This window comes from Delphinapterus leucas, chromosome 19 (assembly GCF_059928025.1).
Source record: "Delphinapterus leucas isolate spDelLeu-1000000601 "Yukka" chromosome 19, BTC_Dleu_Yukka2, whole genome shotgun sequence".
Lineage (NCBI taxonomy): Eukaryota > Metazoa > Chordata > Mammalia > Artiodactyla > Monodontidae > Delphinapterus > Delphinapterus leucas.
In genome coordinates, this window is record NC_143147.1 from 49,881,699 (window position 1) to 49,903,315 (window position 21,617).

The 21,617-nt window shown below is 43.9% G+C and overlaps 1 protein-coding gene across 2 annotated transcripts; it reads left to right on the forward strand.

The window, feature by feature from the left end:
• The first annotated feature begins 635 nt into the window (after positions 1 to 635).
• CASC3 (CASC3 exon junction complex subunit) lies at positions 636 to 21,617 on the forward strand. 2 transcript variants are annotated; one of them, XM_022557927.3, is made up of 14 exons: positions 638 to 886; positions 1,269 to 1,296; positions 1,642 to 1,679; positions 13,047 to 13,205; positions 13,295 to 13,446; positions 14,219 to 14,395; positions 15,132 to 15,817; positions 17,157 to 17,221; positions 17,522 to 17,636; positions 17,878 to 17,976; positions 18,230 to 18,444; positions 19,062 to 19,184; positions 19,370 to 19,433; positions 19,906 to 21,617. In XM_022557927.3, the coding sequence occupies exons 1-13, from the start codon at positions 656 to 658 to the stop codon at positions 19,391 to 19,393; spliced, it is 2,112 nt and encodes a 703-aa protein (XP_022413635.2). In that variant the 5' UTR covers positions 638 to 655; the 3' UTR covers positions 19,394 to 19,433; positions 19,906 to 21,617. The 2 variants fall into 2 exon arrangements, with proteins under 2 accessions (XP_089757332.1, XP_022413635.2); XM_089901206.1 differs by lacking the exon at positions 17,878 to 17,976 and having other exon boundaries at positions 636 to 886.

Below are 21,617 nucleotides of genomic sequence, written 5' to 3' on the forward strand. Positions count from 1 at the left end.
TCATACCAGCCTGCGCTTTGGGAGAGGTGATGGCTGGGGTGGGAAGACACTTGAAGAGGGAAGAGTAAATGAGAATGCAAGGGAAAACACTGTAGTGCTGCAACACTAAATCCTCGGGCTTCACTACGGACAACTGGTTTCTCCTCCGCCCTTTAGCTTAAAATGGGCTGGTGTAACAAATCTGATGCAGCACAACGGCTTCAGAGGTTTCCCTTGATTCGTGATTTTACCAAGCAAACGAATTCAGTCAAACGATCTGCTTCAAACGTAGGTAGAAACGAAAAAGAAAATCATGAAACAACTCCAATGCCGCAGTGAAGCTGTGACAGGTCAACGATATCCACTCGGAAAGCCCAAGATGGCCGGGCGTGGAGCCGAAGGAGGCTGCCCGAGTGCAACTCCCCCCCTTGCCCGGTGCCCTACCGGGGGAAGTCAGGGGCCGCGTCACGCCCCCTCACGTCACCGACTTACGCAATCCCGCTCGCCGGCAAACTTGTCGCAGCGCGCCAGCTCCGCCCCCAGCCCCTCCCTCTGAAGAGCCGGGCGATCAGCGCCGCAAGTGAAGCATGCTGGGACCAGGTCTCGAGCTTCCCGGCAGCCCCTGCGACGGGCGGGGTACGTCAGGAGCTGGCCGGCGGCGGCTGTTCTCCGTAAGATGGCGGACCGGCGGCGGCAGCGCGCTTCGCAGGACACCGAGGACGAAGAATCTGGTGCTTCCGGCTCAGACAGCGGCGGTTCCCCGGCGCGGGGCGGCGGGAGCTGTAGTGGTAGCGCTGGAGGCGGCGGCAGTGGCTCTCTCCTTTCCCAGCGCGGAGGCCGAGCCGGGGCCCTTCATCTGCGGCGGTTGGAGAGCGGGGGCGCCAAGAGCGCTGAGGAGTCGGAGTGTGTGAGTGCGCGCGGGCGGGGCGGGCCGGCGGGCGGGGCGGGCCGGGGGGCGGGCGGGGTGTAGGTGAAGATGGGAGGCTGGGAGTTGACGGTAGATGCTGAGGCGTAACGTGTTCGAGAAGAGAGCTATCCCAGTGCGGTTTGCCTCCGGAGCCCCAAGCGAGGAGGAGCGGTTTGTGGGGGGAGGGCAGAGTTTCTGCGGATGGGTAGTGGATGTTTATTCAGAAATTGGGACTGGAGGTGAATAGACGGGACCTCCCGCGGATGCTGCTTGTTAAAGATGTACCTTTTCTCGTGCCCCTTTCCAACCATTTTGTGTTCAGTTTTCAGCTGTCACCCTCTGGAAATCACAGAACTAACCCATGTCTTTTCCTTTCTTTTAGGAGAGTGAAGATGGCATCGAGGGCGATGGTGAGTAGCATCCTGACAGTTGTTTGCCCATAAACTCAGGTCAGCTGTTTCCAGCAATTGACATCCTCTCAGGCTGTAAGGATTTGAGGGAGGGTGCCGCAAAGTGGCTGTTTGTAGCATAGAGCTTAAAAGCGTACGTTTTAGCAGTATGATCTTGGGAAGGTCAAAGTCACTCTTTGAACCTGTTTTCAGTCTGGATATGGGGACTGTAATTTTATCTCCCTCATAGGTTGAAGTCAGAATTAAATGAGAACTTTAGCTTGATCCGCAACAGGCAGTCAGGAGATGTAATTATAATAACTTGTGTTGAATTTTTTTTCTTTCCATGTTTCTGTTTCCTTTCAGCTGTTCTCTCGGATTATGAAAGTGCAGAAGACTCAGAAGTGAGTGTGATAGTTTCTTTCTCCTGTGGTGTAGGTTGGAAAGTGTATTTTAAAAACTGTACACACCTGTGGTTCAAAAGTACCATCACCTACTTGTTACTCCTCTTGTGCATTCTTCATTTGTGCTTCTGAAAACTATTATAAAGGGTCTTGTTCAGTTATAGGGAGGGAAGCTTGGTGTAAGCCTCTTCAGGCCACATGTGTTATACTGTTAATAGCTGGCTTTTCACCCTATCTAAAGGAAATAAGGTTCTAAATGAGAGAATGAGAACATTCTGAAGCCCTTTACAGGTTGTTTGACACTCCATTTCATGATGCCTAGGTAGTGAAGCCAGCCAGTTGGATATTTTTTCTGAGTATATCTGAAGACCTTAAAAGGGTAGGATTCTGAGTGGTTTGTGTCAGAAGCATTTCTCAGTTTATGGATAAGGTTTTCTGTCTTTAGCAGAAAGCTTCCCTAAGCCAAACGTTTGTGAACTTACTTGTTTTGATTGGATAAACTACTAGAGACGCTATCAGAATGGCTATTTGTTTACTGGAGTTGTTGAACAGAGCCCTGAGATATAAGGAGGAATTGGATTGTGGATCAAAGGTTTATTCTATAAATTTTATAGAACTGTTGCTACATATGAGACTTTCCATTAAGCCCTGGAGATGCAACAGATATAACAAAGTTCCTATCTTTAGGAATCTTACAACTTAATAAGGAAGTCAGACAAACATTGAGGCAATCGTAGGACTTGGTGACAGCTGCTAGGGGATAGGGTTAAGTAGGGTGTTGATGGCCGGGTACTTAATCCATCTTAGGCAGTCAGAGGAGAATGAATTGGAGTTAGCCAGGCAAGCCATGTTCTAGACAGAGGGAACAACCGCTACAAAAGCCCAGAGACGGGAGAGAAGATTAAATATTTGGAAACTTGAAAGTAGTTTGGTGTGGCTGGAACATTGTCGGGACAGGATGGATACAAGAAATAAGGGCATATTAGTGAGTAGGGGCCAGATCATGCAGGGATTACTTGTTCCTTCTCTTTATTAAGTGCCTGCTCAGAGCCAGGAGCTGTACTAGGCACTGGAATAAAAGACAGGCATGGTTCTGCCCTCATGGAACTTAGCAGTACATTCCAGGTCAGAGGGGGAAAATATAGACAGTTAACTAAGTAATTACAATAATGTTTGGTAAATGCCATGTTATTGGAAGCATATGGTGCTTTGGGAGCACATAGCAGGGACAACTAACTGGGTTTAGGGTGTTTGGAAATGTTTACAGGAGCGAATGTTCAAATAGAGACCTGAAGGGTGAGTAGGAGTTAGCCAGGTAGAATTTTCTAAGCAGAGGGAACAGTGTGGAAAGAAGGTCTAGAAGGGATGGACTCCATGGTGAGTTGGAGGATATGAAAGGTTTAGTATGACTGGTGGTAAGGATGAATCTCAGTCCAAATTTTAAAGTACTTTATAAGCCAGGTTGAAAACTATTTGGATATTATTCTAAGGAAGTAAAAAAGTGTACCAGGGTTTTAAACAAGAGTGTGATACAGGTTATGAATTAGACTTAAATTTTAAAGCAGTGTTTGTCAGATCCAGGGAACACCTACATGAAAAAATCCTATTGAAACAATCTTGCAGAGGGAGGGAAGACTCAGACGTTTGTACGTTAACAAGATTCCAGGTTGAGGCACAGTAATATTTTAGAATTATTATTTTTATAACCATTATTTTGTGTGCAGTGGGGAGAGTTGATCTGAAGGGAGCAAGATTAGAGACAGCAAAGCTAGTTAAGAAAGCTACTGTGGAAGTCTAGGAAAGTAGTAAGTGTGGCATGGAGTGGAGTGGTGGCAGTGAAAATAGAAGTGGACAGCACTGACAGTTATTTAGGCTATGGAATTGACAGAATGTGGTGATTGATGAGATGATTTATTTTCTTTGAAGTCAATGGTAAAGTTATCTGCAAAGAGTAAAAAGGAGATAAGAGGTTTTGGAGTGAGGAATGTTTGCAGTAGTCACTAGAGAACAGAAACATCAGAAAGACTGCCAGGCAGTATGGAGTGTTCAGTGAGGTTTGGTGCTTGTGACTTTATAGGAGTTTACCATTCTGTGTATAAATGAGTTTGGATGTTACTCTAACAGCAAAGAAAGAAAGGCTGTTGGAGGCTTAAGTGTGGGGGATGCATTGTGGATGAGGCAAGACTAGAGACAGAGCTGTTAAAAGGTTATTAGGATAGTCCAAGGAGCATGATGGTGCCCTAAAGAAGGGACATGGCAGTGGCACTAGCAAGACATAGATTTGAGAGATATTTCGGTGATACTAACAGAACTTCTTGATTGATTGAATGTGGAGCCTGAATTAAGGAGGAGTCAAAGGGATGCCCAGGTTGATGAATGGTGTTATTCAGTAAGAAACGGACCACAGTGGGAGGAGATTTCAGGAAGGACAGTGTTGGGTTAAGTTTTGGTTGTTTTGAGATTGAGGAACATGTGGGACTTTGATGTGGCAATATCTAGTATATATTGTCTGAAATTTAAGAGAGAGGTGTAGTTCTGTTCTGTCTGATAGGGTAGTCACCAGCCAAATGTGGCTATTTAAATTAATTAAACTGAAAAGTTCAGCTCCTCAGTTGCAGTAGCTACATTTTAAGTACTCAGTAGCCACATGTGCATAAATAAAAACATTTCCATCATCCCAGAAAGATCTGTTGGACAGCACTTGTCTAGATTAGAGAAGTAGACTTGATATCTTGCCTTTCATTGTAATCTGTTACTTGCTTGAATTTCTTGTTGATTACTAACTGTATATACCTAGATGCTACACTTTAGTCTTGCCTATTTTTTAAATTTTGATCTATCTCTTAGTCTGCAGTTTAGTTTTTCATCCCTTTCTTTTCTTTACAGTGTATCCATTGAAAAGATTTTGATGGTCACTCATTCATAGTACAACTCAGCATGCTCTCTCTGTCCTTTGTATTTCTTGCAAATTGTCTTTCCATGATATCCTTGGAAAAATACCAGTGTGACCCAGAGCTTTTATCTTGCACCGGACTGACTGGTGAACACCTGATTTTTCTTTCCCTTATAAGTCACTTGCTATTTTTGTCTAGATATTCCCAGTATATTTTCTTTAAGGTCCAATAAATTTATTAGAATTTGTCCTGGAGTTGGTCATTCTGGATCAGTGTTCATAGGTATGAGATGTGCTCTACAGTATGTCATGGAACTTCTATCCCAATATTCTTTTCCTGTCTTCAGTGTTTGACCCTCCTTCTGTAATCCTTTATATCTGTTTCTTCATTTTCTGTTGATTTTTAAATATTTTCTTCCTTTTCACTTTTAATTTCTCATAAGGCATTATTGTTGTGTTTGTGTTGTTTGTGTTCCTTCTAGTTTTAGACTTTGTATTTGAAATGAATTTTTTTTTTAATTTCTAATATCTCCCTTTGAATGAATGAGTTCTTTCATTTCATTTTTGGATTTTTCTAATTCTGACTGATGTTCTTTCATGCCTTATATAATATTAATGTCTTTTTTGCTCATTTTGAAATAGAAGTTACAATTTTGATATGATATGCATGTCTTTTTGGCATGCTTTCATTGTAGGAATGCTATTCTACGTTCTTCTTTTTCTCATAGCAAGTTTATGTGGGACTTGATCTCTGTATTTTTCCTTTGTTGATTTTAAAAATTAGTTTTCCTGATCTTTTCGAAGGAAGTACGGCTCAGAGTAACTTCTTCTAACTTCATAGAGCTCCCTCTTCAGTTGTTTTTCTGTAGTGTTAAAAAATATATATATGATGGCTTGCTTTCTGAGATTTTCTGCTTTTGTTCCCTTCTCTAACTTGTTTTGGACTTTCTCTTTCCTTCATTCCTTTTATCCCTCTTCTGCTGAATTTGATTCCCTTCTCAACAGTTTTATCTTCAGTGTGTTACTCTCCTAGAGGGGAACCCTGGCAGCCAGATTGGTTTTAAGATTTCAGAAGGGTTAGACTGCTCTAACCCTTTCAGACCTTCTTACTGCAGGACCCTTAAACACACATTCTATTGGAGACAGTAAAACCCCTTCTGGTTTCAACTGTTATTCTCAGTTTTGCTTTCTATTGACTAGTTCAGGGTTCTTCTGTTTTCAGGTCCATTTAGTGCTCTCTGCTTTTTCCAGCACTGATACCAATCTGATGCATGTCTTGTGGCTGTTGATGCTTTGCTCTTATGTGCTTATATTTTGGGTCCTGGGGGATAGCTTGTAACCTAGTTTTGTTGTAAATGTTATCCAGAGGGTTTTGATCTTGCTCCCATTTCATGTGGAGATTTGAAGAGATCAAAAACTATGCTGCTGCCATTTTCGCAGAATCCTCCAAGAAAATTTTTTAAAGAAATTAGCCTATGAAGGGGAGGCTAGAGAGCTGGTAGCTGGAAAGAAGGCTGTAACGTCAAGAGAGGGTTTGGTGTTGTTTTTTAAGTTGGAGAATAAAGTATGGCTAAAGGTTGAAGAAATCAGTAGAAAGGGAGAGAAAAGGGAGGGGATAGGTAATGCGTGTATTGGTGTCCTTGACTGAGTACATGAGAAGAAATAGGAAACAGACAACAACAATAGGAAACATCTTCCATTGTAATTATAGAGAAGTGGGAAGCAAAGGTATATGGGGAGGAAGCTGGTGCGCCCTTTGTTTTGTTTTCCTTGTGAAGTAGAAGGAAAAACGTAAAGAATGGTTGTTGGTGGAAGGGCAGTGTAGGAATTGTGAGACTAAAGGAAGTTTGAGTAGTTGAGGTTGGAGGTGGCACTGATGGGTGAAGTTGTATGATTTTTTTTTTTTTTTTTTAACTCCCTTTAGTGATGATCCGAAGTCTGGTTGTAAGCTTAGAAAAAGATAGTTGATCCAGTCTTGGGCACATGGGAGTAGGGGACTTGAGGGAATTACTAGTAGTGATTGAAATGAAAGGGTCACAGAGTTGAGAGAGGAAAGTGAATGTGGGAAAGGACTGATCGGTAGGGAAAAGGTAGAAATGTCAAGGGAGTGGATGACGTAAGAAATTGGAGACTAGAGAGTAAAGGAGTAACTGGGGAAGAACAGGAATAACAGGCGGGTTTTTGTTTTTTTTTTTTTAACAGCTTTATTGAAATATAATTTATGTGCCATTCAACTTACCCCTTTAAAGTGTACAGTTCTATAGTTTTTAGTATATACAGGTATGCGTGACCATTACCACAGTCAGTTTCAGAACATTTTCATCACTTCAAAAGGAAATTCTGGGGACTTCCCTAGTGGTGCAGTGGTTAAGAATCCGTCTACCAATGCAGGGGACATGGGTTTGATCCCTGGTCCGGGAAGATCCCACATGCCACGGAACAGCTAAGCCCGTGTGCCACAACTACTGAGCCTGCGCTCTAGAGCCCGCGAGCCACAACTACTGAGCCTGCGTGCCTCAACTGCTGAAGCCCATGCACCTAGAGCCTGTGCTGACCAAGAGAAGCCACCATAATGAGAAGCCTGCGCACTGCAATGAAGAGTAGCCCCTGCTCGCCACAAACAGAGAAAGCCCGCATGCAGCAACAAAGACCCAACGCAGCCAAAAAATAAATTAATTTAAAATATATATATATGGTCCACATCAAAAAAATCTTAAAAAAAAAAAAAAGAAATTCTGTACCCTTTAGCTGTCACTTGCCCCCCACAGTTCCTCCATCCTTATTCGCTCCAGCCCTAAGCAACCACAAATCTACTTTCTGTGTCTAGAGATCTCCCTATTCTGGCCTTCTATATGAATGGAATCATATATTATATGGCAACATAATATAATATACTGGCTTCTTTCACTTAGCATAATGTTTCCAAGGTTTTCATCCAAGCTGTTAGTTGCGGCATGCAGGGTCTCCGTTGAGGCATGTGGGATTTTTCTTTGCAGTGTGCGGGCTTCTCTCTAGTTGTGGTGTGCAGATTTTCTCTCTAGTTGTGGCATGTGGGCTCCGTAGTTTGTGGCACACAGGCACTCTTGTTGAGGCGCGTGAGCTCAGTAGTTGTGGCGCGCCGGCTTAGTTGCCCTGTGGTGTGTGAGATCTTAGTTCCCTGACCAGGGATCAAACCCATGCCCACTGCATTAGAAGGCAGATTTTTTACCACTGGACCACCAGGGAAGTCCCCTGTACTTCATTTCTTTTTATGGCTGAATAATACTACGTTGTATGCATATACCACATTTTGTTTATCCATTCATCCATTGATGGACACTTGAATTTCTGTTTTTTTGTTATTATGAATAATGCTGCTGTAAACATTAGTGTACAAGTTTTTGTGTGGTTGTATGTTTGCATTTCTCTTGGTTATGTACCTAGGAGTGGAGTTGCTGAGTCATGTGGTAACTGTTTAATTGTTTGAGGAATTGTCAAACTGTTTTCCAAAGCAGCTGCACCGTTTTACATTCTCAGCAGCAGTGTATGGGAATTCCAGTTTCTCCACATTCTCAACAGCACTTATTATTGTCTTGATTTTTTGATTCCAGCCATCCTAGTAGGTATGAAACGGTATCTCATTTTGATTTGTATTTCCCTGATGAGTAATGATGTTGAGCATTTTTTCTTGTGTTTATTGGCTATTCGTGTATCTTCCTAGAAGAAGTGGCTATTCAGATACCTTGTCCTTTTTTTAATTGGGTGTTTTTTTTTATCATTGAGTTGTAAGAGTTCTTTATATATTCTAGATATAAGTTTCTTATCAGATATATGATTTACAAATACTTTTTCCCATTCTGTGTGTTGTCTTTTCACTTTCTTGATGGTGTAAGGTTTCAGTGTTGATGAAGTCCAATGTATCTGTTTTTTCTTTTGTTGCTTGTGTGTTTGGTGTCATGTCAAAGAAGCTTTTGCTGAATCCATGCCAAATGCAAAGTCATGTTTTCTTCTAAGAATTTTATAGTTTTGGCTCTTATATTTTAGGTCTTTGATCCATTTTGAATTAATTTTTGTGTAAGGGGTGAGGTAAGAGTCTAACTTCATTCTTTTCCATGTGGCTTTTTTTTAAAAATAAATTTATTTATTTATATATATATTTTTGGCTGCGTTGGGTCTTTGTTGCTGCACGCGGGCTTTCTCTAGTTGCGGCGAGTGCGGCTGCTCTTTGTTGCGGTGCGCGGGCTTCTCATTGTGGTGGCTTCTCTTGTTGCGGAGCACGGGCTCTAGGCGCACGGGCTTCAGTAGTTGTGGCTCGTGGGCTCCGTGGTTGTGGCTCGTGGGCTCTAGAGTGCAGGCTCAGTAGTTGTGACACACGGGCTTAGTTGCTCCAGGGCATGTGGGATCTTCCCGGACCAGGGCTCGAACCCGTGCCCCCTGCATTGGCAGGCAGATGCTTAACCACTGCGCCACCAAGGAAGTCCCCCATGTGGCAGTTTTGATCAAAGTCTGAGGTGTTTAAATTTAAGATTTTTAAAAGTAGATCAGGTTTACTTAAAAAAAAAGAAAATGTATATAGCAGTTCCAGGTAAGACTGAAGTGTGTACGTGGAAGTGGATGACCAAAGTGGAGGTGAAAACTGTGAGCTCCTTGCCATAGTCTTCAAATTAATGACAAGGTGGACCCAGGCAGAGGCATAGAGGTACAGGTTTCCCCCTTGGTCTGATAGAGCGTCCCTGTGAGCTGAAATGGCTTAAAGCAAAGAAGCAATTACCTTAGGACACATCTTGCCAAGGGATGCACGGAATAAATCGACATAAAGCACGGATGCTCACAGACACAGTTCAAAGCTGTGGTAGTTGATGCTGAGAGGCTGAGTGTAGTTCCCAGGGCAGGAGCTTGGTGGTGCCACTATTTCTGCTTGGGGTGTGGAGCTGCCAATATGACAGCTCACTGCAAAACAAAACACTGAGTACAATTTTAACTTTTGCCTTTTTTCTTAAAACAAAAATTATCTTCAAGTTTCTTTCAGTTTGTGAAAACAAGTGCTACTGTAGGTCTTTCGTAAAAGTAAAGTGGTGTAATCCGAACTTTCGAGAAGCAGGGTATAGCTAGGTGATAGGAGCCTCAGAGAAACAGCAGTTTAAAATGAGGTGGAGTTGGGATTAGCACATACAAACTGGTATACATAGAATGGATAAACAACAAGATCTTACTGTGTAGCACAGGGAACTATATTCAGTATCCTGTGATAAACCACAATGGAAAAGGACAGGAAAAAGAATGTTTATATATGTATAACTGAGTCACTTTGCTGTGCAGCAGTAATTAGCACATTATAATTCAACTATTCTTCAATAAGTAATAAATTAAAAATAATAAAAATTAAAAAAAATTTAAAATGAGGCAGAGGAGTTAGATCTGGAAGAGACATTGACAATGAGGAAGATACCAGGTCGACCTCTTACTCTGAAATATGTGGGAAATGGAAACATGAGCTAAAACCTTTGCATGAGGATTCTGCCAGGGAAGCAGTTGCTTCAGTAGAGAGCTAGGCTTTAGGGTTGGGAAGGGTGTTCACTGAATGGGAGAGTCAGCAGTAGGGGAAAGGGTTTTGATGTCAGCCCATAGCTGAAGAAGCTTGACTCTAGGGTAGCACCTTGGCTTCCATTACACCAGACTTTGATGCTAATTTGGAGTCTCCTCAGCGCTGTGCTATTTGTATCTTTCTGTCCTGCCCTGGAAACAAAATTAGTTTCTCATTTGGAATAAAAGAGTTGCCTCATTTGACATTCCACCACAGACTAAGAGGGGATAGAGCGTAAAACAAAGTTCTCTCATTAATCATGCTGATACTATTTTAAGGTGTTTGAATTCAGTCAGTGTTGGGGCGGGGGGGGGGAGTAGTGAATTAAGGTCACGTACACACCAAGGAAGACATTTTTTTTTCAAAGATGAAATCTTTATTATTATTATTTTTTTTAATATTTATTTATTTGCTGCGCCAGGTCTTAGTTGTGGCATGTGGGATCTAGTTCCCTGACCAGGACTCGAACCTGGGCCCCCTGCATTGGGAATGTGGAGTCTTAGCCACTAGACCACCAGGGAGGTCCCCCAAGCAAGATTCTTGCAATTTCTGCTACAGAACCTGCAGGGAACATAGGACCAAGGAAAGAACTGAATGATTACCACCCACCTATTCTCAACTCAAGAGGAGAGAAAACTTCTTGTGATTGAGGAGAAATGGGAAGAATCAAGGGTACTTGGTTGTTAAAAAGCTGTAGGTAAAGGTGTGGTTCTCATAGTGTGGGTGTGGTCAAGCAGTCTCCCTTAACTCTGTGGTTTCATAGCAGTGTCACCTTCCTGGGACTCCTAACCCAAAACACTTAGAGGCCGAAACGCCCTGATGCTGAGCAGGGAATAAAGGGGAAGGGGAATTAACTGACTTGTCTGGGCCAGTCAGCAATCTTAGCCCTATTTGAAAAAAGGTCAAAAACTTAGAACTTGAGAGCTTCTTGTTTCATCAGGAGTCTCAGTGAGTATCTTTGATCAGATTCCTGAGGCCATCCTGGACCTGGAGTCAGGAGAGGGTCTGGTACAGATTGAGTGTCAGACCCAGTAGGAGAATAAGAGACCAGTGTACATGAATATACCAGGGGGGCAGAGGTATATTGATACCCTTACATGTTAACCCAGCAGTGGGGACTAAACTACCTTCCCTTGAATTCATTTCTTTGTGTCCTCATAGGTCTCTAAACCTACCTCCCCTGGCCTATAGCCCTGCCTCCTTAGGTCCAAATCTTGGAATGACAAGGATATGAGAGTAACTTTAGTCTAAAGCCAGCCCCCTTAGCAGGAGCCTTAGCTGCTCCCTTTCCCTACCTAGAATTAGCTACACCTCTATCGCCTAACCCTTTCTAGTGGCCCCTATTTAAAGGATGGCCTAAGGGACCCTTCTTTGTATGGGCAGACCTAACACTTCTATGTCACAAGCAGGATTATCCAGTTGTTTTTTTGGTTGTTTGTTTTTTGCGGTATGCGGGCCTCTCACTGTTGCGGCCTCTCCCAGCCACATGGCTCATGGGCCCAGCCGCTCCGCGGCATGTGGGATCTTCACGGACCGGGGCACGAACCCGTGTCCCCTGCATCGGCAGGCGGACTCTCAACCACTGCGCCACCAAGGAAGCCCCTGTTTGTTTGTTTGTTTTTTTAATTGAAGTATAATTGATTGGATTATCCAATCTTGCTGTGCTAAGAGAGGGAAGAAAGTGGAGAGGAGAGAGAGCATTTGGGCTTTAATTTTTTTCATTTCTCAGGTGCAGTGATTGTACAAGTCCTTCTAATGTTTTCCAAGTCATAATTTTATAATTTTATTCTGGACAGAGTTGTTGGCTAAGGGGCTCTCACGCTACAGAAAATTTAGTATTTATATCATAGACATAAAAAATGTAAGCCACTATTTCCCAACTTGAGAGTAATAGTGCCTTGGGAAATCATGGAGTTATTATAAAGGGTTGCAAATTCACTAGCTGTGTTCTCATTATCTGTAGACCAAATGGACATCTCCCACCTTTATGTACTACTATTATTGAATATATATATGAATTAATAAAATATAAAGGTATTTAAAAGTATTATTGAACGTATAGCAGTTGTTTGTCATTACATGTTTTCTCAATTTGTGGATACTATACTAAGCTATTGTCTCATGGGGATCCATGAAAATTTTAGATCCTAAAAAAAGGGTTCATATAATCTAAAAGGTTGGGAATCTCTGTTCTAAGCCATTTTGAGATGAGAGAATTAACAGCTTGAGTTAGAGTGTAGTTATTAGGCACTGCATGTTTAAAGAGGCGATTCATTGAGAGGGAGAGAAATTATCAACAAAGATAAAGCTCCTTCTGTATGCTAGACACTTAAAGCCTCCCATCCATATCCCCTGGGCTTCTTCCCCAGAGGCTGCCACTGTTTTTGGTTTTTGGGGTTTTTTTCTCCCAGCTTTATTAAGGTATAATTGACATATAGCACTGTGTAAGTTGAAGGTGTACAGCATGATTTGACATCATGAATGATTATCACAGTAAGCTTAGTGAATGAAAGAGGCTGCTGCTGTTAACAGACCCTTGCATTTCTTCCTGGAAAACTTACAGGAATCTATATAAACATATATATTTTTTGGCCACACTGCACGGCTTGTGGGATCTCAGTTCCCTGACCAGGGATTGAACCCAGGCCCTTGGCAGTGAAAGCATGAGCATGGAGTCCTAACCACTGGACTGCCGGGGAATTCCCTGTATATATGTATTTTTTAATGTGCCTTTAATTTTTTTAACAATGCTTCTGTTCTCTAGAAATTTTAGTAAGAATATTGATGTGTTTGCTTCTAATTCGTTAGAAAATGTTTTCCTAAAGAATGGAAAATTTTTTTTAAAAATGGAAAATTTTAAAATACACCATTCAGATCTTATCTCCACAGCTGACAGGGAAACTTTTTTCAGGGTGATGAAGGGGAGTACAGTGAAGAGGAAAACTCCAAAGTGGAGCTGAAATCAGAAGCCAATGATGCTGCTAATTCTTCAGCAAAAGACGAGAAGGGGGAAGAAAAGCCTGATACCAAAGGCACTGTGACTGGAGAGAGGCAAAGTGGGGATGGACAGGTTAGTACCCACCAAAGGCCTCCATTTGGGTTCTGGAATAGGAGCTCTTAACTTTGGAGTGAGTAAGGAGTCCTTTATCTGTCCGATAGGAGAGCACAGAGCCTGTGGAGAACAAAGTTGGTAAAAATGGCCCTAAGCATTTGGATGATGATGAAGATCGGAAGAACCCAGCATACATACCCCGGAAGGGGCTCTTTTTTGAGCATGATCTTCGAGGGCAGACTCAGGAGGAGGAAGTCAGGTAACAGCCACTTGCCACTGCTCTGTAGTATGTTAGTATGTATTTAGTGCTTACTATTGAAATATATGCCAGGCACGTTGCTGAGTATTTTACTTGTATTATCTCATTTACCGTTCACAACATTTTAAGGTAAGTACTGTGATTATCCCTCTTGTACAAATGAGGAAAGTAAGGCTTAGAATATTTAGTAACTCTTGGAGGAGCTGGGATCCAGAGCCACACTTCCACTGCCTTCTTTAATCTGAGGCTCAAAACCTCTGGGATTTGAAATACTTGCATATGTGGCCTTATAGGAGAGCGATGTTTCCAGAGTGCTGAGTAGTTTGAAGTGAAGTCTCTCCTCATTTCTATTCCTGTTACATTTGAGCCCAGCAGGCCCTGAGGTGCTGTGATTCACTCTTGCTTTTGGAAGGCCTGTTTTGTATAGCCTGTCGGGAAAGATGGAGAGAATACCTGAGTTCCTACTGTTTCCCTGCCCAACGCTGTTTATTTCATGAACATCTTTTTTTTTTTTTTTTGTGGTATGTGGGCCTGTCACTGTTGTGGCCTCTCCCGTTGCGGAGCACAGGGTCCAGACGCGCAGGCTCAGCGGCCATGGCTCACGGGCCCAGCCGCTCCGCGGCATGTGGGATCTTCCCGGACCGGGGCACGAACCCGTGTCCCCTGCATCGGCAGGCAGACTCTCAACCACTGTGCCGCCAGGGAAGCCCCATGAACATCTTTACTTGGCAGAATCTGCCAACCTAAGACACTTTTCCCTGGTTTCAACCAGACCCAAGGGACGTCAACGAAAGCTGTGGAAGGATGAGGGTCGCTGGGAGCATGACAAGTTTCGGGAAGATGAACAGGCTCCAAAGTCCCGACAGGAGCTCATTGCTCTTTATGGCTATGATATCCGCTCAGCTCACAATCCTGATGACATCAAACCCCGAAGAATTCGGAAACCCAGGTGAGGAAATTTTGGAGCCTACACTATTGATATTTACAGGAGAAAATCTCTGCTTTTTTTTTTTTCTCTTTTTTTTTTTTTTGCGGTACGTGGGCCTCTCACTGTTGTGGCCTCTCCCGTTGCGGAGCACACGCTCCGGAAGCGCAGGCTCAGCAGCCATGGCTCACAGGCCCAGCCGTTTCGCAGCATGTGGGATCTTCGCGGACCGGGGCACGAACTTGTGTCCCCTGCATCGGCAGGCGGACTCTCAACCACTGCGCCACCAGGGAAGCCCAGATCTCTGCTTTTTAAAACGCTATTCTGGGGGCTTCCCTGGTGGCGCAGTGGTTGAGAATCTGCCTGCCAATGCAGGGGACACGGGTTCGCAGCCCTGGTCTGGGAAGATCCCACATGCCGCGGAGCAACTGGGCCCGTGAGCCACAGTTACTGAGCCTGCGCGTCTGGAGCCTGTGCTCTGCAACAAGAGAGACCGCGATAGTGAGAGGCCCGCGCACCGCGATGAAGAGTGGCCCCCGCTTGCCACAACTAGAGAAAGCCCTCGCACAGAAACGAAGACCCAACACAGCCATAAATAAAGCAAACTGTCAACAAGTAAAAATAAATAAACACTATTATAAAAAAAAAACAAACATGCTATTCTGGCCCATAATTGGGTGAGGAATATAGGAAGTCTCCCTGACCCTCAGTTTATGTCTCTAGTGGTCCCTTTTGTTATTTCTCTGTTCCATTTGTTCAGGTTTGGGAGTCCTCCACAAAGAGATCCAAACTGGATTGGGGAGCGGCCAAATAAGTCCCATCGCCACCAGGGTCCTGGGGGCACCTTACCACCAAGGACATTTATCAACAGGAATGCTGTAGGTACTGGCCGCATGTCTGCTGCCAGGAATTACTCTCGATCTGGAGGCTTCAAGGAAGGTTGTGCTGGTTTTAGGCCTGTGGAAGCTGGCGGGCAGCATGCTGGCAGGTCTGGTGAGACTGTTAAACATGAGACCAGTTACCGGTCACGGCGCCTGGAGCAGACTCCAGTAAGGGATCCATCTCCAGAAGCAGATGCTCAAGTGCTTGGCAGTCCTGAGAAGGAAGAGGCAGCCCCAGAGATACCAAATCCTGCTCCTGACACTGCACCACCAGCTCCTGACAGACCTATTGAGAAGAAATCCTATTCCCGGGCAAGAAGAACCAGGGTCAAAGCTGGAGATGCAGTCAAGGTTGCAGAGGAGGTGCCCCCTCCACCTGAAGGGCTGACCCCAGCACCTCCAGTCCCAGAAACTACGCCTCCTCCGCCTGCTAAGACTGGGAACTGGGAGGCTCCGGTGGATTCTACTACAGGTGGACTTGAACAAGATGTGGCACAACTAAATATAACAGAACAGAATTGGAGCCCAGGGCAGCCTTCATTCCTGCAATCACGTGAGCTTCGGGGTAGGTACCTTAGGGATAGTGACTCGCTTTTTCCCCTTTGTATCATTGGACTTAGGTGCATGGGACTTATGTCTCTCAGGGATGTGGTGTCTGACAATATCTTCATTAACTGCAAGAAACAGATGGATTCATAGGTATATTCATTCAAAAACCTCAGAGCAGTTTTATCTATTGCACAAGACTACCCCACTACTTTGCTTACTATTAACTGATCAGTCATCAATACTGAGCTCCTGAGTACAGAATCCATTACCAGTCGCTGTAGAAAAAGTGGAAGAAGGCAGTGTTCTTATTATTTGAACTAATGGTTAAATGTTTCAGGGCAGAAACTGCATTTGAATTTGGATGAGTATCTCCTAATCTTTTTGAAAGGAAAGCCTCTCTAATTTCTTCAGTCTTCTAGAGCCAGGCTGCCCAGTAGAACTTTCTGTACTGATGGTGCTTTTGAATACTTGTAATATGGCTAGAGTGACTGAGAAACTGAAGTTTTAATTTTAATTAATTGAAATTTAAATAACCACATGTGGCTAGTGGATATCCTGTTGGACAACATAGTGCTAGTGACTAGGACCTATCTACCACCCCTCTCCCCAATCCTTTTTTTCTTCCTGCAGTCAGATAGATTAGAGGATCTTTTCCTTAGTTTCTGAAATCTAAATCGAACTCAAAGATTGGAAATCCTCATTTGGACTGGCAATTTCTGCATTCTTATCTGGTGTGCGTAATTTTTGAACACCGAAAACCAGGGTAGCCTAAACTGGACCTGGAGTTGATCTTTGGATAGAGGAGTACACTCTCCTACCAATGCCTTATTACCATTGGAAGACAGTCTCTAGAACATTCCCTTTTGTCCTGAGTCATCTTCTGCCAGAGGGGAATCTCTTCCTATACTTCTAGCCCAGACCTCTGTGGCCAGGAATAATCAGGTAGATTTAGAACATCCTCCCCTCTCTAGTTGTTGCTCAGAGACTTCAGGGCTGAGATTTTTCAAGATGTTTGATAATGTAATATGCTAATTATAACCTCCCAGGGATTCTGTTCAGGGAAATACTTGATGGGAAAATTTTGAACTTGCATTTTCTGAATTGCATTACTGAAGTAATTTTTTTTTCATGTTCAGAGGTTTTATTGCTGTATTAAGGTGGCAGGCAATGGGGGCAAATTTCCAAATGCTGGAGTTGACAGGAAGCAGAGATAGTTTAAAAGGAATTTTGTTAGTTTAAAGGAAGAAAGCCATTCCCCATGTTGGGATTCTTCAGCCTGTCACTTTCTTGATGGTATCTTGAGTCCCGTTCACATCTGTCTGCTCTGCAGCAGTGAATTTTTTGGTGTATTACAGGTATGCCCAACCACATACACATGGGAGCAGGACCTCCACCTCAGTTTAACCGGATGGAAGAAATGGTACAGAAGGGGGAAAGGGGCACATGTAGGGGGTTGCATGTCACAGCTCATTCACTGTTTAAACTAAGTCAGTTTTCGCATGTTTCCCTTTTAATTTGGGTCTCCCGAAATGTAGGGTACAGGGTTTGGGTTTAGATCTTGATGCTTTTTCATTGGTTTTTCAATTCTTTTTGCAAATACTTTTTTTTAACACTGCCATGTACCAAGTAAGTGTTTTGCAGTACCTAAAGGAGGGTGGGACATGATACGAGAGTCAGCCCTTTGGAAGTCTTCTTGCTCAGACCTCTTTCTTTATTTCAGGGTGTCCAGGGTGGGCGAGCCAAGCGCTATTCATCTCAACGGCAAAGACCTGTGCCGGAGCCCCCTGCCCCTCCTGTGCACATCAGTATCATGGAGGGACATTACTATGATCCATGTGAGTTTATTTTTATTGTTGGAGTATCTTTCTTGGCAGGGTGAAGTGAACTAAGAGACCAGCCCCCTGCCTCCTGAATTTCCCTTCTGACCTCTCCTTGTGGTTAACAAACATTCTCTGGTTGCTGTTTTCTTCACATGGAAATGAGAACATCTTTTCAAAGGGCTTGGGGGTCAAGGAGACTTGTCCATGTGATGTGAAGAGTGAGGGTTTATGAGAGTCCCAATGTGATATCTTACAGTGCAGTTCCAGGGACCAATCTATACCCATGGTGACAGCCCTGCCCCACTGCCTCCTCAGGGCATGATTGTGCAGCCAGAAATGCACCTTCCCCACCCAGGTAAGCTTTGCGCCTCTGCTTATATGCTTCCAGTACGTAAGGATGTGTGTTGGGGGCTTCACAAACCCCATCCTCTTGAGCTCTGTGCTGCTTGCTAATGAAGCTGGCCACTTCGGCTGCTTGGGCAACAAACTCCTCTTGTGTCCATCCTGAGGATTTCCATCCTGAGCAGTTTGTGGTGAGCAGTTCAGCCAGGCCATCCCATGGAAATGGTGTTACCTTTTATTTCAGTTTTTGTTTTCTTATTGTCCAGGTTTACATCCCCACCAGACACCGGCACCTCTGCCCAATCCAGGCCTCTATCCCCCACCAGTGTCCATGGCTCCAGGACAGCCACCACCTCAGCAGTTGCTTGCTCCTACCTACTTTTCTGCTCCAGGCGTCATGAACTTTGGTAATCCCAGTTACCCTTATGCTCCAGGGGCACTGCCTCCCCCCCCACCGCCTCATCTATATCCTAACACACAGGTGAGATGGCTAATGAGATTTTCCTAAGTACACATCCTTTAAATCAGACAGGAATATAGTATGAGGAGAATGCTCAAGGAATTGGAGAGAACATTTCAATGCCACTGATTTGCATGTGGTGTCAGGACGCCTCTTGGTGGTCATGAGCTAGAAATGCAGCTTATGTGATGCCCATCATCTGTTTATTCTCTTCCGTTTCTTCAATGGTGTTTCATTCAAGTATTTTAGTATGTCTTAGGTGCGCATGTCTGCTGTTTATTCAGCTGCATAATGAAGTTGTATTCTACTTACCAGCCCTACCCCTCCCTGTACTGTTTAACTCCCAGAAGGTTGACACCATGTGGTATCTGGAGTGTCACCACTGAGCTCAGTTTCTTCCATTTGTCAGCTGATGGTAGGAATTAGAGAAAGCTGGGTAGTACTTTGAAGAAGTAAGAACCCTATTAGGACATATTAAGGCAGAAATGAATAATTATTTTAAAGGGGGGGCAGCTTAGAGATTTAAAAAATTATAAATTCCTCAGTGCTCTTATTTTTGTGCCTGAATAATGTTTCCTGTTTATCATAGTTTGGATGAATTAATTCCTTTTTCTTCTCCTTGCTTATTGGGGTCCCAGGCCCCATCGCAGGTATATGGAGGAGTGACCTACTATAACCCCGCCCAGCAGCAGGTGCAGCCAAAGCCCTCCCCACCCCGGAGGACTCCCCAGCCAGTCACCATCAAGCCCCCACCACCTGAGGTATGAGAGCTCCTAGGGAAGGAGCTCTAAACAAGGGATGTTTAGGGCACATCCAACCTCAGTGGGCTTTCCTTTTCTTCAGATTTCCCTCCTTTTCTGGGTGTGTTTCTATGGAAAATGGTCTTTTTTTTTTTTTTTTTTTTTTAATAATAATGACCTGATAACAAATTCCAACTTTATTTCAGGTTGTAAGCAGGGGTTCCAGTTAATATGAATTTCTGAATATTTTAAATCTAACATCGTATAAAAGTAAGTGTACAACTTAATATGACTCAGAACATTCTTAAAACTAATGCTTATGCTTACTTGCTCAACAGTCACCTAATTAGTGCTCCAAGTTGTAATCATGGGATATCTCAGGGGGAGGCTTAGAGGAGTCCCAGAATTTGCCAGTTTCTTTGTTTTATGAATGCACTGAGCAGGGTTGAGTAAAAACCACTGTTAATTTGGTAGCATTTTATTTGGGAAGCTGGAAGGAAAAAATGCAGGAGGGCATTCCTTATTAAGGAAAAGGGAAATCTAAATTTGAGGTGTTACAGCAGAGCTAATTCTAAAGGTCGTGGAGGAGAAAGACCATGGGGGTTTTGTTGTTTTGTTTTGTTTTAGGGATATTACTTTAATATACATTATTTAGAAATGTGGCTTTTTGGAAATAGCTTATAAATACCCAAAAGGTCCACTAACACTTTGGTGGTTCTTCCCTTTTTCTCACCCCTGTCAGGACAGCAGAGGTGAGAACCCAGGATAGAAAACAACTGGCTGTCTACTACCAGGAGGGCTTCGAAGATATAGGATGGCTCCTACCAGCAAGCAGCTGAATGGGGGAAACCCCTGCCTTCCTCTGAGGATAGGCTCTGTTGGAGAAAGGGAGAAGCAAGTGGACTTCCTCCCGTTTTCAGTCTTTCTTTGAGTTGGCTGTGCTCAGAGGAGCAGAGATCCAGACAGCCCAGGCTTCTGAGTCTACATCTAGGAGCCCACATCTTTTGCTCTTCTTCACTTTCTCCTGGGAAATTCAAGCATCTGCTGCTCCCAGGGAAGCTCCATCCTGTTTTGTTTTCTAAGATGTTCGTTTTTAAAGCCTGGCTTGCTATTCTTAAATTAATATTCCTTTAACACCCCCCCCCGCCCCCTTCTCTCTCTCTGCCTTTAAATGAAACACGTTCATTCTCTGGTTTGCTAGCTTCTCTGGGTTCCCTTTTGGCTCTTCCCTGCATCCCAGATAATTGAGACCTTACCAGCCAGTCTTCCCCCACCAAGTCTACAAAGAGCTGGCCTTTCATTTTTGGTTGGCCTTTGTTATTGTATACTTGGACTCTCTTAACTCTTCTAACTCTATGGAAACATAGCTGTCTGCACAGAGTGTCCCATTGTGGAGAAGATCTCAAAGTGTGTGGTAGGAGTCCTTCTTCTTGACTTCGGTTTTTAGAATTCTGGGCCTTCATCAGTCTCTGTACTCTGGTAGACTTCACTTCTCTACTAAGGGCAAAGTCTCAACAGTGGAGAGAGATGGCAAACTAGATGCTTTAGTGAGAAAGGGAGGGTGGAGTGAGACCCTTTGCACCTTAGGGGTGTGTATTCACACAGTCCTCAGGGCTCAGTCTTTGAGGTAAGTGGAATTAGAGGGCTCTGCTTTTCTTTACATCCTTTCTACCACACCCCTTCCTGTTGCTATGGACCAATGCATCTCTCTCGAGGCAGATATTACCCAGCCAGCGGTCTTCCCTGTCCTTTGCAATTGCTCTTCTCCGTGTTTTTCCTGCTACAAGTGTTTTAGATGTTACTACCTTGTTTTCCCTAAGTTTTATTACTCCTGTCCTTGCAGACAGAGGGTACCACACCTGGGCCTAAAGCCTAAGGACGCCAGTCACTTTTCAGGGCAAGGGCTCCTCCCTCCTTTCCTTCTTATCTATGGCGCTGAACCACTCCCCTGCTGCCTCTTTGGAAGAGATTCCTGTTACTGCAGCACTTGTGACTGCCAGGGGTAACTTGGCCATTGTCCCTGTCCTTCTACAGAACCTGAGGGAGAAGGTGGCAGCTGTGTCTCTCCCCAAGTAATGTCACTAATTCTGTTCCTTCTCTTCAGCAGCTGGCTTAACCACTCTGAGTCACAGGGGTGGGAGGGGAAAGAGGCACTCAAGCTGTAACCCCCAAGGAGGAAACAACTAAGAGATTGTTCCGGGGTGGCTGATGGTTGTGCCTTTTGTAGGCTGTTCCCTTTGCCTTAAACCTGAAGATGTCTCCTCAAGCCAGTGGGCCACATGCCCAGATTCCCAGACCTTAAGACACTGTGACAGTTGTCTCTGTTGGTCCACTGTGTTTTGTTGCAAGAGTTTCTCCATGTGTATTGTTCTTGTTTGTTACTGTTTTAAAGGGTGCACATATGTGATTGGCATTGTGACTTGGAGAAAATAAAATTTAGACATGTAAACTTGG